This window comes from Enoplosus armatus, chromosome 8 (assembly GCF_043641665.1).
Source record: "Enoplosus armatus isolate fEnoArm2 chromosome 8, fEnoArm2.hap1, whole genome shotgun sequence".
NCBI classification, from domain to species: Eukaryota; Metazoa; Chordata; class Actinopteri; order Centrarchiformes; family Enoplosidae; genus Enoplosus; species Enoplosus armatus.
The window spans coordinates 15,048,902-15,064,508 of record NC_092187.1 but is presented as its reverse complement, the minus strand read 5'-3'; the positions used below and the strand labels follow the sequence as shown (position 1 = coordinate 15,064,508).

General features: G+C 43.5%; 1 protein-coding gene across 2 annotated transcripts; it reads right to left on the bottom strand.

The window, feature by feature from the left end:
* Positions 1 to 506: 506 nt before the first annotated feature.
* Positions 507 to 14,827, bottom strand: LOC139288725 (sodium- and chloride-dependent creatine transporter 1). 2 transcript variants are annotated; one of them, XM_070910121.1, is made up of 14 exons: positions 14,779 to 14,827; positions 13,125 to 13,427; positions 9,836 to 9,967; positions 9,376 to 9,712; positions 8,833 to 8,965; positions 7,364 to 7,498; positions 7,135 to 7,238; positions 4,058 to 4,182; positions 3,829 to 3,941; positions 2,708 to 2,848; positions 2,275 to 2,377; positions 2,085 to 2,185; positions 1,837 to 2,007; positions 507 to 1,608 (listed from the first exon to the last, which is right to left on the bottom strand). In XM_070910121.1, the coding sequence occupies exons 1-14, from the start codon at positions 14,807 to 14,809 to the stop codon at positions 1,480 to 1,482; spliced, it is 2,058 nt and encodes a 685-aa protein (XP_070766222.1). In that variant the 5' UTR covers positions 14,810 to 14,827; the 3' UTR covers positions 507 to 1,479. The 2 variants fall into 2 exon arrangements, with proteins under 2 accessions (XP_070766222.1, XP_070766223.1); XM_070910122.1 differs by lacking the exon at positions 14,779 to 14,827 and having other exon boundaries at positions 9,376 to 9,440; positions 9,525 to 9,712; positions 13,125 to 13,236.
* Positions 14,828 to 15,607: the final 780 nt, after the last annotated feature.

Below are 15,607 nucleotides of genomic sequence, written 5' to 3'. Positions count from 1 at the left end.
TGGACAGCCCACCCAAACATTTCCTCAGAATTTTTTACCTTCAAAAATGTATGTGGGAAATGTATTTGAAAGCACAGACAGTTCAAAAGGTCTGCAAGAAAACTCCAGTTATATGTATTGGAAAAATGGCTGTCCTAATCATATTAGCACATGAGTGGGGGCAACCACCACAAATAAATGATCAACCTGCAGAAAACACTGATGCGTGTCAGGGATCCTGAAATTGTGGGTTTCTTGGATTAAGCACTCCAATGTACACAACATCAAGTGTTGTAAATTACCGAACACAAATATTTCCTGGAGAGTGCTTATCGCACAACCTTGTTCTGCTTGACTGATTACACCTCCAGTTGCCTGTGAAATGTTTGACTATCTAATGAGTTTATTTTTATACAGGTGTAACATATTTTGAACCAGAATAGTTTTTGTACATATCTAGAGGATGTTTTATGAACAAAGTTTGAATGAGACCATGTAAATAAAGAGTCATAAAAACACACTGCGTCCATCTTTATCTGGTCATTTATTGCTTCTTTCCTGACACGACATCAAGTCTCCTTCCCCTCCCCACGACCCAGTCTCCTGCTCTTTGCACAATTCAGCCTAAAGTTTCTCTCTTTCTCTTAAGGTGGAAATACTGATCATCATCCCCTCCAAATATTGTTAACACTGATTCACAGACCCTACAATACACTGGATACTTAAGTTAGTTCATAACACACAGCTGGAAGTGGTGATGCATTGTCTCTTTATGATTCTTTTTTTTTTTTTTTTTTTTTTTTTTACAAATGGAAGTTATTTTTGTACAGTTGATTAAGAGAATACAGTTGTCAGAAAACAATGGCCATAGGCAATGTTACATGTAAATGAAGATACCACTGTCATGGTCCAACACATACTGCTTCTTTCAAACACACGCCCAGACACACATGTACAGATACACAGGGAAAGTGCATCTACACATGCACACACATTCAGACCATGGCATGTCAGCAGCAGATACGAGGTCTTTCATGTAGAAAGTTTCATCAGAATCTTTTAGGTTTCTGCTCATTCAGCACAAAACGACATGACATGTTGGGACGGATGAGGCCCTGACAGACAGGTACAGGAAGGGAAGATATCACAACTACACTGGACACATTGCACTCACAGAACAAGACGGGACGGGACAGCACAAAGGCGGGGAGCAAGAAGAGAGGGGAGAGTCAGCGAGGTAGAGTCAGAAAGCAGAGCAGAGGGTATATCAGCATGGGATGACTGCATGGGTGTTATGGGTGTTTCAGTTCTTCTCCCATCTAATCTTTGGTCCATTTGTCCAGGGCTTTTCCGTAGCTTTAAAACTATGGGGTGTGTAACAAATCTGCGCTTTTCTCTTACCAGGCCTGTGTGGTGTGCATGTATTTTGTGTAGCTTGTGTGTTTGTGTGTGCTGATGTCAAGGGCGACCTTGGCTCTGTGTTCTGTAGGGCTCAGCTCGTCAGATGACACTTTCAAAGAGCAGCGTACTCTTGGTTCCTGCAGGGGGCAGCAGTTTGGCCTCGCTCTCCGGGGCCAGGTACTCCATGTGATGTCTGCCCCAAACAGGGGTGGTTAGGTGCTGCCACCGCTACACGGAGAAAGACAAGGGTATGGAGATGATGAGCTGTTTATTGGACAGATGCTTCAGCCTTCTCTTATGAGCCCTCTTTAATGAGTAATGAAGAAATCAGCAAACCAAGTAACTGACAGGAGAGGGAGGGCGGTATCCAAGGAGACACATTTCTACTGATTACAAACAGAAACACGCACAAGAGGATGTGTACGACCATGCACGCCTGCACCCAGGCATACTTACCTCCCGCAAAGAACCTTTGCAGCGCAGTAGTTTGTAGAGAACGGTGAGAGGGATACAGAGCATGGAGGACAGCGCCAATGCCCAGCCAAGCACTTCACCCCACAAGGGGTAAGTGTACACTGTGTTGTAGGTCAGGGGCTTGTAGTTCACCACGTGGAACAGGAACACTGCCTATATGCACGAAGAAATGTCAGCTGTTTGCAACTGGCTGGTAAAACTTATGGAAAAACAGACAGAGCAGCACTTACCACACAGACAAAAGGCGTGATGTAGGACCAGCACCACTTCATGTAGGGTAGGGGCTGATAGCCGATCATACGAGCCACGTCGTCCATGAAACGGTCTGCGCCTGACAGAAAAGGCCAAGGGATGTCATGATAATGCATTGAATTGTGCGGTTTGTGTTGTTTGTATTGTAGTTATGCGGTATCGTCTCACCATAGACCCATGCAATCACTACACACTCCCAGAAGGCCTGCCACAGCAGAGTGATGCCACTGGCAGAGTAGTAGTCAAACAGCTGGAAGACATACATCCCTCCCTGACAGAAACAGAGAGAGCAGTCAGCATCAAGACCACCCTGTTAATACTTCATGTGTGACCTATTTCCAGCCTTTTCTCCACTTTTTAGGCTTTCGTCCTGGATCATTCCTGGCAGTGGTTTCGCATGCCCAATTAAGTAGTAGGTACACAATCCATGTATTTTAAAGAAACATTAATCTCCTGCTAGCAAAACAATCTGAAGCTCAGGTAAGAGGCCATTCATCTAGCTTCTGAATGGCATCGTAGAGGTTCGTTGTGTTATCTGCCAGCTGACAAATGACCCACCTAATTCTTAAGAATATGAAACTCCAGGAAATCCTCACTGTACCTCAGTAACCATGGACATGTCGATGAGAAAGCAGATGACGCAGCAGATGGCCGCTACCACCTCTCGCCGCAGGGAGCCCAGGGCAGATTTAGGGGGTAGCATGTCCATGATTCCCGTTATCAAACCCTCTACCCCTACGAACTGAAGAAGAGAGTAAAGAGATAGCAGAGAGAACGAGAGAGGGGAAAGGTTGAGTGAGAGAGCAAGAGACAGAGGGACACAAAGGTGAGGGAGCGGAGTTAAAACTGAAACATGCTTCTGAACCTGTGAACATACGCCGGTGCTGTGCGCATTATCTACTATTATAATATGAGCACGTGACCTTAACGTGTTTAACAGCAGTTTGGTTCTTTATTTTAGTTCAGGGTTGGGTGCTGAACCCACTACTACTTGATAACCCTCCCTTTCAACCAATCAGCGTATGTCAGACACACTGAACTGAAGATGCGCTTGACATGTAATTGAGATTTTGAAGATGAGCATGATGGCTCAGACCCAGACACCCCTTCTCAGTCTCCCTATGCAAGAATGTTTATGTGTATCTTGGCAGAAACATATTTCAACCTCCTGAATGACTTGAGAGGATGACAGCTGTGCAGCTATTTTTACATCATGTACTAGAAATGGTAGCATATGCACAACCAATGTGGCTATGGCAGGAAAAAGAGAGCGAGATGGATAGAGAGAGAAATAAGGGAGAGAATGGAAAGTGAGAGTAAATGAATGGATCGGAGAGTAGACAGACGCTCTCTGTGTGAATCAGACAGAAGCTCATTGACAAATCCCTGGGCTGTAAAACAATGGATGTAGGCACTGGCTCAAACAGACACACAACAAACAGGCTGCTAAGAAATGCAATGCTAAAACAGGACGTGATGTGTCTCAACTGTTTGTGTCGCACTTGCGTGAGAGGAAGTGAGAGAGAAAGAAAGAGTGAAAGACATGTAGATTAGCTATGTATTCTACATGAAGTGCTACACAAACTGAAAGCAACATATAGTAAGTAGTAGTAAGTAATACCTTACATTAGCATATAGTTCCTCTAAGCTAAATGCGTTCTCCAGTGCTTTTAAAAGTGTATATAAACAAACTAACTCAAATGTGTCAGTAATCAGTATTACCTGGCTGTCCAGGCCCAGTATGAGCAACATAAAGAAGAAAAGTGCTGCCCAGAGCGGCGCCAGAGGCATCAGAGTCACAGCCTTAGGGTAGGCTATAAAGGCCAGGCCTGGACCTGCACATTAAGAAACAGAGTCAGAAGCAGAGCATCAAGGGCATATAGGTCTTACTGTCAATACTCAGCTCACTGCACTACGTTTTAGCCAGTTCACAGGGAAGCTGTATTCTTACCACTCTCAGCTACCTTACTGATGTCCACGCCTTGCTCTGCAGCCATGAAGCCCAGCACAGAGAACACCACAAAGCCTGCAAAGAAACTGGTTCCACTGTTAATGAGGGCCAGCAAGAATGCATCCCTACAGAGAAATACAGAGAGATGGAAAGAGGAATAGAGAGAGAAGGGGGAAACAGAACAGAGAGAATGACTTCATGAGAAAAAGATGCATTATAATATACTGTAACATGAGGCTCACGTAAGATATTCAAGACAAACATTGGCAACAGAGGAGATGGGCTGTGATGGTGAATTGGGGATCAATAGCAATTTCTCTGAAAGCTCCTGTTGTCTTTATAGTTGGCAGGTAGAGGGCAGAGAACAACAAGTCTGTCTCATGGTCTGAGAGAAGAAAGAGTGAAGGGAAAACCCATATTGATTACTTACTACATATAAATATATGTAACATCATAATAACGCAGGCATGTATAAATAAATTATGTTGGACATCTAATTCTCGTATGAAAGTATGAAACCAACAACATCCCTGTTATCTGGTCTACAAAGTGAGGAATGACCTTCTGTTTATCCTGACAAGTCAAGTCTAGCTGGTAACCTTTCTGATATGAAGAATGCATAAACAACAGTTGCAGCATGATGGTTATTATAAGACTGTTGCAGCTGTGTCCAGAAGCAACCTCCACTCAATCTGAAACACTACTCAGAGGAATGCTTATGGATGTGGATAATCAAAACAAAAGAGAGTGAGTGTTTGGGTTAAGAAAGCAGTCCATATCAAGGCCACAATTATTAAACAAGACTGAACTGTAATGCTCACTACACATCAGGAAACAACGCTGTTGGATGGAGACAACTTTACTCTTATACCTTACCACTAATGGTGCAAAAATGTAAAATTTTGCACTTGTTACATAAATCAAAAGGGTTTATCGACATTTTCAGTGTTTAGGCGGACTGAAAAGCCTGTCGTCACAGAGAGGGGGGAGATGTGATATTTAAATATGGAGATAACGGCACACATTTTCAGAACGTCTCTTTGTGAAAGGCATTCAAAATGTTGCACTTGGTTGTGCACATGAAGAGTGACATAAATAGTTGTGGCAAGAATGAAATAAGAGAGAGAAGTTCAGTCACTGGCTCCTTTCTCACCTCCACACAGTCTCCACTGCGTGAAATGGGTGCGAATGTCTGATCATTGGTTTAGGAAGGTTACAGAAATGGTTGGACACAGACCCCACTAATTTAGCATGTAACATTTAACATTCTGGCATGCAACATTTTTAAGGTTCAGCATGTAATGTTTAGCTAAACATTGACTAATGTTAGCACATCAGCATGCTACATTAGCATTAGTCATGTCTATCCAATGGTTCAAGATATTTCACTCTGGATCAAGTCTCTGTCTCTGACCAACAGATGGACAGACTGACATAGTGATCTCTACAGCTACACCGCCAGCATGGCTAAAAAAGACATATGAAGTCAAGCTATATGGTCGGGAAGCAAGTGAACAAGACCCAAAACAGTCCTGAGCCCTAAATCTACTATACATTAGCATCTATGAGCAGATATACACATCTCCCCAGCTATTCCCAGGCTACTCTAAGTGTGTGTGAGAAACAGAGCTGAGCTGACATACCTCAGAATCTGAACTCATCTTTCAACTTCCAATTAAGGTCAAGGCAGAGAAAAAGTCAGATGGCAGGATATTCATGAGGCTCCTCCTATTATGGGCATTCCAAATATGCCAGCAGGTTCTGAGATTTACAAAAAAATGATCCCTATTACTGCTATGGAGCTAACTACCTCGTGAAGGTCTTAATATGTTTACATATCTGTCTGTTACAATAAACACATATGCAAGCTTATCAACCAGCCTACAAAAACAGCGATAGTGAGTCCAGCAGTTGCTAGAAACAGACAATGTAAGTAGACCTGAGGTCGGCACTCTTTAATCTTTATTAATGGCCTTACTGACCTTCTATTGTTCCAGTTCATTTCTACAGCCTTTCAAAAAGCATAATGGAATGACAGCCTGAAAATAAAATAGAGCTTGTTACATATTCAGGGCTTGAGGACACTGCTATGATACTTCCTGGCAACGTATTTGTTTCTATTTTGATCAGGGAGGGAAATGACTTTACCTGAAATGTGAGTAGCGTGCTAGTCTTTGGGCCTTGGATCATAATTCCTGGCTCACTCATACAGTGTATTCAAGTTTAGTGGTTGTTCCGGTGGTCAGAGAACAGCATAGACCTTACAATATGACATTCATGCAATCAAGACAGTGTTTTTTAGGCCTGAACTGATCTTTTAGCAGACTGGCAACCGGACAAATCTGCAAGCTCATGTTTTATTTGCTCTGGCAGATGCGTCCGGTCGCCCTGTCGTTCAGACAAATTTCCAGCCAAACTGGCGCAGGTCGGGCCAATCACAACTGTTTTTTTGATACGATAACTGGCAGAGTAGCGCCGTTGAGGCATTTTCGTAAACAACCAAGATGGCTGCCACTGACGTCGAACATTGTGTTGAATCCGTTATCGCATCAGTATTACACTACTTTCGCATAGCCAGACCTATCGCCACACTTCGGACAAAGAAAGGGAAGGAGAATTACTACTGAAGTAGTTGGCCAATGGCAGACCTATCCCAACAGCCTACATCCGGCGAGTTAGACTAGTATTAAAAGAACTGGACGGTATATTTTCTCTAAAACAACAACAAACAACTGCACTTAAAACTTTTGTTGATAAGAAAGACGTGTCAGTGCTACCTCACATGTTTCGTTGTTCTGATTGTTTGTAGGTCCCAGATTAATTTGCTAATTTGCGTTTGCTAATATTTTGGTACTTCATGTGATTGTTAGTACAGACTGAAGTCTCTTTCTGCCGGAGTGTGTGTAGTGAAAGAAAGCCTAATTCTAGTGGAAATACATTTTTTTTCAGGTTTGTTTGATACTAGTACTTAAGTCTACACAAATGCAACAGTGTGCTGAGTCTGGCTGATGGTGTTAGTGTTGATGTTGGCCTCCTTCCAGTGACAGAGTCCGATTTTGTGTTGTGTATAAACTCACTGGTAACAGTTGTTATGGAAGCGGTTGTAGCTGCCCAGCGCAGTCAGGGCGCCCAGTCCGATGGCATAGGAGAAGAAAATCTGAGTGCCGGCATCAATCCACACCTATCACAAACGGAATAATCTGATTAATGTTTCACAATCTGGCGTCCTATGTTTCTTAGATGTTGATGTTCAAATCTGTGATAACACTGCAACAAACAAATGTGCAGATTATGCAAAAGTTACACCTGTGCCTCTCCAAGTTTGGACCAGTCTGGTTTCAGGTAGTAAACAATCCCATCTATAGCTCCAGGTAGGGTGACGCCATGGGCCAAAAGAACGACCAGAACCAGGTAAGGGAACAGAGCTGTGAAGTACACAACCTACAGAAAGATGGAAAAAGAGAGCTGTGAAGTACACTGTAGATACTGTAGGTACCAATTTGTGAGGTATAGTTGGGGGTGGGGAGTTGAAGTCTGAGTGCTATGCATTAGAACTTGCATTAAGTGAAAATAGAAAACTCCACAGTAAACCCTTAAAACATTACATGAAGTACATGAAAAAATTTAGTTATATGATGAATTTAACAGGCTAGCTGGAAATGCTTAGTGCTTATAAACATGGTCCATCAGCTATGGTCAAATGTTTCAATGTAACTGCACCTAAGAATGTTTTTATCACTTTGATTAAGCAATTACCTGCTTTGCAAATACTCAAGTCTTAAGTAGAAGCCCATTAGGTCCTTCCTGTAGTAGATGTGTAATGGGCCCTGTCATGTTACTTTGAAGAAAAGGTAGCCTGTAAATGGAAAGCCAGACAATTTGTAAACCTCCTGCAATAGCAGGGGTTTTTGGCAGACCTTTTCAGAAGGTAGTCTTTGTCAAGTGTATGCTGAGAAAGCCGCCCCCTACTACCTAATAGAAGCATCAAGTCCCAGCTAAATCAGTATGGTAAGAGCAAAGTAGTGAGAAAGCACATATTTGCCTTGATCTAGGGCGAACATGGGCAGAAAAGCCCCTTTCCAGCTCTCAAACATCTACATGGTGGAAAGTTACTAATCGGCTTACAGCTGGCTGGCTGGCTGGCTCAATCTCCTTCATTATTTTCCCCCCCTCGCTCTATGAGCTTTGGCTACTCTGGAGACAAAAGTATGCAAACACAGACATCTCCATGTGCTACAAAATAAAGATGCATTCATTATGTCAATGTATGAGAGCACACATGTTTAAAAGAATGAGGAGAGGGCATCTTTTATAAACTACTAAATGGAAGTCACTCTGAACAATGTGTATGTAGAGTATAACATAATAGGGATCTATGGATCAGTGGAAGATTATAGCCTTATTGAAACATTAAGCTGCATATATACATAAATACAAGTGAGAAAACAGGAAAAAATGCAACTAAACAAATTAGCAGACATTCAAAGAATACGTGTGTGCTTATATTTGTGTTCATATGTGTTTCAGTCTAGACACTGATCTTCTCACTATACCAAAGATGATTGGGGGTCAAAGGGCAAAATGCTGCAATTATATAAACCTTCACATTAAGCCATGCAAATATTAGTCTGCACTCCATCACCCCTAACAGTGGCAAGTAACGTTTCACATACAGTAAGCCTATTAAGCCATAAATATTAATCTGCACTCCATAAACCCAAACAGTGACATGTAACATTAGGAATCACAAATTGTACAGCCAGAAAACACTTTACCTTGCCAGTAGATTTAACTCCTTTCCACATGCAGAAGTAAACAATGATCCAGGTGGCTATGAGACACAGCACCATCTCATAGCTGATGTCACCAGGCTCGTGCAGCCCACCAGACAGACGAAGCACCTTACGCCTAGAAGGAAGAACACAAAGGTGCTCCCATTACTCAAAAAAACACACTTTCAAACACATCTAAGGCAAAGTTAAAGACAAAGTAAATAAGTGAATACCTTCAACAGTGTGACTGCAACTTAAATGATATTTTGCAAGTCAAATTAGACTTTTATAGGTTTTGTTAATGCCAGATAAGATTCCAGAAAAATGAAATAAATTACATAAAAACAACATCTGAATGATCACAATTGAGGTCTGCATGACTGGAAACATTGCGCACAAACACGGTACATTGTTAAGGCTTCAATTTGGCAGTAGATGAGTGTATTCAAATTTTTATGGCTTTGAGTTTAGATGATAAAATGTATTTTTTAAGACTGCTGACACGCTGCTCAACTCTTCCATGACAATTCCCAAGGTATGACATACTCCCAGAACTCGATGACTGGAGAACGCATGCCCTCAGCCTCTGTGCAGCTGCCGTTGAAGAGGAGCTGTGCTGAAGACAGGTTCAACAGGGACGTGGAGGAGAGGAGGTTGGAGGGGGTGGCAGCAGATGATGGCAAAGCCGGCTGGGCGGTGCTGCGGTTATGGCAGGCGCGGCGGAAGTCCTGTGTACAGTTGGGGGTGTTCCAGGGGTGTCCACAGGTGGCCCAGGGCAGCGTGTTGGTGAAGGAGTGGAAGAGAAAGTAGAGGCCCCACACCAGAATCATGATGTAGTAGGTGTTGCAGAAGAACACTATCACCATTGAGGCCAAGCCCAGACCTGACAGAGAGGGAGCCAGAGGAGGTATGTTGGGATGTAATGTACAAATCAGAGGCGATGAACAGTGTTGAAATACCTTCTTCTCGGTGCGTCAGACACACTGACGTACAAAGCGGTAGGTACCTTTGAAGAGGGGTGCGATGTTCCAGGCAGAGACCCCTCCCTGCTTCATGAACTGTCCCAGTGCAATCTCCAGGAAGAAGACCGGGATGCCCCCGATGAACACAATCAGCAAGTAGGGGATCAGGAAAACCCCTGCAACACACATGTTCATCACATTCATCACATGGTATCTGAAGTAACAAGCAGGTAGAAACACTGACTCATACTGGTTTGCAAATAATTTAAAGAGATAATTATCATGATAATAATCACAGTAATGACAATCAACATCTTCAAGACTTTGAATGAATATTTCATTAACATTACATTAAGCTATTCATATTCAAACTAATGCTGCGTTTATTTTCTGCTTAATTATTAGAACCAGGCTCATTAAGCATGTCCTGCTCTTGGAAGACAAGTTATACTAGCAAGACTTTACTCTGAGGTAAAAATCAGAGGTTAACGTCATGTTTATCAAGCTTTTAACGACACAAGTTGCACAAACACCAGAATGGCTCTTAGTAATCAAGCCCTCGACACAACAAGAAACAGAGGAGGGGGAAGCAATAAAGGGCAAAAGAGTGAAAGCCGGGGAGGAAGACAGACAAGGCTACAGATAAAAGATGCATTGAAAGTGTATGTGGGAGATAACTGCATCGTCTCCCATTCCACAAGTGTTTGGACAGTCTGGTAAGTATTGTCCTTGAACTTGAAAGCTACAGGGAGAGGAGGCAGACAAAGGACTGTCAAATGGAGAAGGGAAAAAGACAATAGACCCCAGCAGGAGTTATTAGTCCTGATAGAGACATCCAGGACTTGTTTCATTTTGATTAGTAGTGGTTGGCCCAGGGCAAGTGTTTTCTATAAATAATCTCCATTTGGATTCTCATACTGTAGGAGAGGCTTGTTGTGATCAGGAATACACAGTAGAAAAACAGAAAAAGGTGACATAAGACATTTAACTCACTAAATCCAATTGAAACGATTTGGTTTGAATAACAACATAAATGGGTGATGCCACCACAGTGCGCAGATGGGAGAGAGTCACATGACCAGCTATGACGCAGAGTAGAGAGAGGCTAAGAAGAAAGGAGGGAAAGATGGATACATCACAGGAGAGGGAGGCAAAAAAACTGGAACAACGCTGTGGTAGAGGAGGTTCAACAAATACAAAAATGACACACCAAGGCATCGGCCTGGTTGGCTCTGCAACACTGCTAATGATTGACAATTTGTGCCTCATTCAGTCCATCATTCTGTATGTAATTCTCTGAGAGCAGAGGGCTGTAGCCTTATAAGGAAACATTCATGAGTGTGAGTCTGAGAGAGAGAAAGGGGTGGGAGAGAGAGAGGGACACAGAGAGAGAGAGAGAGAGAGAGAGAGAGAGAGAGAGAGAGAGAGAGGGAGAGAGAGATAGAGAGAGAGAGAGAGAGAGAGAGAGAGAGAGAGAGGGGAGAGAGAGAGAGAGAGGGAAAGAGAGAGAGAGAGAGATAGAGAGAGAGGGAGAGAGAGAGAGAGAGAGGGAGATAGAGAGAGAGAGAGAGAGAGAGAGAGAGAGAGAGGGGAGAGAGAGAGAGAGAGGGAAAGAGAGAGAGAGAGAGAGAGGGGGAGAGAGAGGGAGAGAGAGAGAGAGAGATGCAATAGGAGGCGTAAACGGAATGAATGGAGAAAATGCTTGTGCTGACATACCCTAACATATTGGCCAAATCATTGAAGAACTGCATCCTTAATAGGCTTAAGTAAATCCTCTCTAATCATAACTGGACCAAGCACGTCAGGCCTAGCAGCTGAGTTGCAAATAAATAAATAAATTAGATTTGAAGAGCATTAATTCCACGCATTTATAGCACATTCATCTATTACTGTCTCCAATGGAGTGTGTCCTTGTTTCAGTAACAAGCAGGTCTGACTAAGAGCCCCAGCCCTTATCTGATATGGTTGTTGTGTAACAAGGTGTACCCTGGCTCAGTCAAAGACTTAAATGAAGTACTGTGCATGGCTGTGCTGACGCTGATGGGCGGAAAGGACGAGCGCAGTCACAGGACGGTTATTGTGTGACATATCCATATGCCTCCTTATCTGGAGGAAAGTGGGAGAGAACACCTTTGTATGCTACGTGAGTGCTGGGCAGGAGCACAGGGGGTGGACTGTGTGAGGCAGGCCATTGTTATACGATACCAGAAGGTGGGTATCAGAGCCATGGGTCACAAGACACACACACACACACATAGGGGGAGAGGGAGGGCTGGACTAAGACACACACACACACACACACAGTTGCACATTCAATTTCATTTCAGCGAAAGGCCTCATAAAAAAATATAAAAGTGGGTAGGGCCAAGATAGGTGAAGTCAAGGCCAAAAGCTGCAGTTGGGGCAGGTTAACATTGGACAAGTTGGCATAGATGAAAAAAGAAGGATACGCGGAAAGTTATACAACAACGCAAATAACCTTATATGCAAGTGAGAGAGCAGCAGGAACACTGCAGGGAAACTTGTACTAAGTCCGCCTGCTAAGCAACACGCTATAATACATAAAGCGAAACCTTGTGGGTGGGCAGGGCTTTTCAGCTGCGTGGTCACAGCCGCCTTTGTCTACCTGTTACGTCTATTACAGTATTATATCTCGCCATGCTGCCTTCCACTGTTGTCCTACAAACTTTCAGGAGTATCTGACTTTCTCTAAACTATTACAAACTGACGGACCAGGACAATTCTTCGATTAAGGAAACTTTTCTGACCACTGAAGATTTTCTAGATCTAGATTTTCTTTTTGAAAATGTGTACTGTATTCAAATAGCTAGAAAACAGTGACTGTATTTTGACCTAAAAATTATATTTCATTGTATTTCAAGAGTGCTGAAGAAGTCGGAATGATTGTTGTTGAATTCAGCTCAGCATTTGACACAATCACTGCCATGAAACTAGTAGACAAGTTCAGCACTTAATGCCCGAGTCCCACCCTCTCTTAGTAGATAATGGACTTCCTCACCAAAGGACCCAAAACCGTTGGGATTGGCATACGACACAGGAAATGGAGAGGTTGTCTGCCCACTCACTGATATTTGCAAGCTTCCAAAGTGTTTATTGATACAACGTTTGTGAGACACTTCCTCTAACTTTCGCATGGCCATTAACATTTTATAGTATAGGAAAATATCAACCTTGAATATCATTCATAAGTACTAAAACGGGCCAAACCGATTTTAAAGTAATCCTCATTGTATGTTCATTGTAACTCTGTACATTTGTGTGCATGCATAGCCCAGGGACCTACATTAACTACACAGTGCTCCTGAAGCTCACCTCCTCCATTCTTGTAGCAGAGGTAAGGGAACCGCCACACGTTGCCCAAGCCGACAGCAAAACCCACACAGGACATGATGAAGTCCATCTGTCTGGTCCAGGTTTCTCTTTCCACTGCTGGTACTGCTACAGCCCCATTTCCAGTCCCGGCTGCAGCCCCGTCCAGGGTCTGCGGTGGTCCGGCCCCTCCGCCCTCACCACACCCTGGGCCCGCTCCAGGCACAGGTACCAGGGGGCGAGCTGACCCCCCTCCCTCCTCCTCAGACAGGGTCCCTGCCTCCAACTGGGGGAGACTGATTTCACCTGGACAAGGAAAAAAGAAAAGACACACAAGGGTCAGATGAGAAAGAAGAACAGACAGCCAGAAGAAGGAAGGAGACTAGGAGGAGAATGAAGGAAACAAATAAGACAACACAGCAGTAATCAGTTTGTCAGAGTAACACTAATAAAATATCCCCATTCTTATCACAAAGGACTGCAGACAATATTCTAACACCACTCATATCTACAATATACACATTCATAACTTCACATCACATGTCATGAATGGAAGAGGGAGACTGCACGTTTTCCATTCATTGCAATAAAACGTCAGCACAACCTTAGCCAGTTATTATAAGTCTCCACTAAGCCCTAACAGGGATGACATATATCTCACCATATACCTTCACTAGATTTGTTGTGTGTAAACTGCCCTTACACAGTCCGTAATTTGGGCTAAAATCGTGTTGCAGTTGTATTGTCATCACTGAGCCCTCCCCCGGTGTTCACTCTCTCTGTCTTGCAGACAGAGTGATTAGTGTGCTGCGGTACAAACACAGCAGAGAGCCGGTTCAAGGTATATCTCAAGCTCCTCTGTCACTCGCAAAAACTTTCATTTTCCCCCCTTCCACAGGCACACCACTGAACGAAAGACGCTCAAATATAAACAAAAGCAAACGTGCCACTTCATTAGTGCCATTTCATGATATCAGTCAGCCGCTCTGTGCTGGATGCAAAGCAAGGCAGCTGAATCCAGATCAGAGCAGTTTGAGGGGGTGTGTGAACACAGGAGGGGAAAAGAGTGGGGAAGGTGAGGGGTGTCAGAATCTCTAGAACAACTTAATAAGAGGATACCTGAGGTTTAAGGTAATTTGTGTGAGAAATAGCTACAGTATATGATGTTTGAAGGTTAATCAAAACAGATCACTTGTTAGGTTAAGGCAATAGGGTCTGTGTCAAGAATATAACCCTAAATACTAAGCTATCATTTGGAAACAGACTGATGTATGAGTCACCTTACCAAGCTAAATGATGATGCTCTCATGATACTGACGTAGAACTTGACAATGATTTGTTTGGGGAATACGTATCTACTGTATTCATAGGAGGTGACACCTGTTCAGCACCATATCTAGCTTCAAAATGGTGTGAAGTGTGTATTGAGATACCCTTAAGTGTATGTATATTGTGATGAGAAATATAGCCTGGGGCAAGTGAAGTGCAGCTTGTCTGGGGGCTGCTCTTATCCCCAAAGTCAATATAATGTCAGAGCAGGGGCTGAGGCAGAGATGCTCTAATCCATCAGCATGCGGTTACAGAGTGTTTTAGCTAGTGGCCGAATCGGTAAATAATAAGTCGTTATTGAGCAGTGGAGGTCATGCATCAAACTCACCTTGGCTGTTCTCTCCCAACTCAGGTGACATGTTGTTAGGTAGCGGCACAAAAATAAACGTTATTTTTCAAAACGCAAGGCTGGCTGATGGTTTAGCCAGGGGGCTGTTGAAGTTTTATTAATGTGCCTGGCTAGCAAGGCACCCGGCGGGCTCAGGGAGGCAGACAGAGGGATGCGGTGCTCCAGTTGTCTTTTTTTTTAATTTTTATTTTTTTGAGTTTGTTATTTCGCCTTCTTGAAAGAAAAAAAAAATCGCAGTTTTTTTTTTTTTTTTTTAATGATTATCACACGTTGGAACCCCTCAGCTCGGCTAAGAGATGGAAAATTTCACAAGGAGCCGCAGTCAGTTCAGCCGTTGACAAAGGAAATTCAAAAGCAGTCGACGAAGCACTTGAAGGTAAGCCTGAAGAATCTCATGGATAACAGTTAAATGAAAATTGTACTGCGCCTTAGGGTGAAGATGTTTTGTTCAAGCAGTCCAGTCAGAAGTCCATGAACCTGTACGTGATGCAGCGGTTCGACAGACGAAGAATGTGATCTGCTCCACGGTCCGTTTGCTGTGACTGACGCTCCCCCCGCCTCCTCCCGGCGCCGCCTGACGTGATTGGCTGAAGCCTGCCTAGTGCGGTGCGCACAGCATCAGCAGCACCGCTCAGTCAAAGCGATAAGAGTCACAAGGATGGGTTTATTACACTGCATACGTCCTTGACCTGAAAACACGCAAATAACTGCACATAAATGCCCCAAAGCGCTGTCTGGCGGCGTTTTGCTCTGGTTGTTTGCTCTATATCTCGAGACGGACGGGACCAAGTGGAGGGGTCGCAACTTG

Excerpts from the sequence above, each read along its gene's own strand:
- LOC139288725 (XM_070910121.1), bottom strand. The coding sequence starts at position 14,809 with ATGTCACCTGAGTTGGGAGAGAACAGCCAAG. Across the intron at positions 9,713-9,835 it reads CATCGCACCCCTCTTCAAAG|GTCTGGGCTTGGCCTCAATG; the intron begins GTACCTACCGCT and ends CCTCTCTGTCAG. Across the intron at positions 3,942-4,057 it reads CAGTAAGGTAGCTGAGAGTG|GTCCAGGCCTGGCCTTTATA; the intron begins GTAAGAATACAG and ends CTTAATGTGCAG.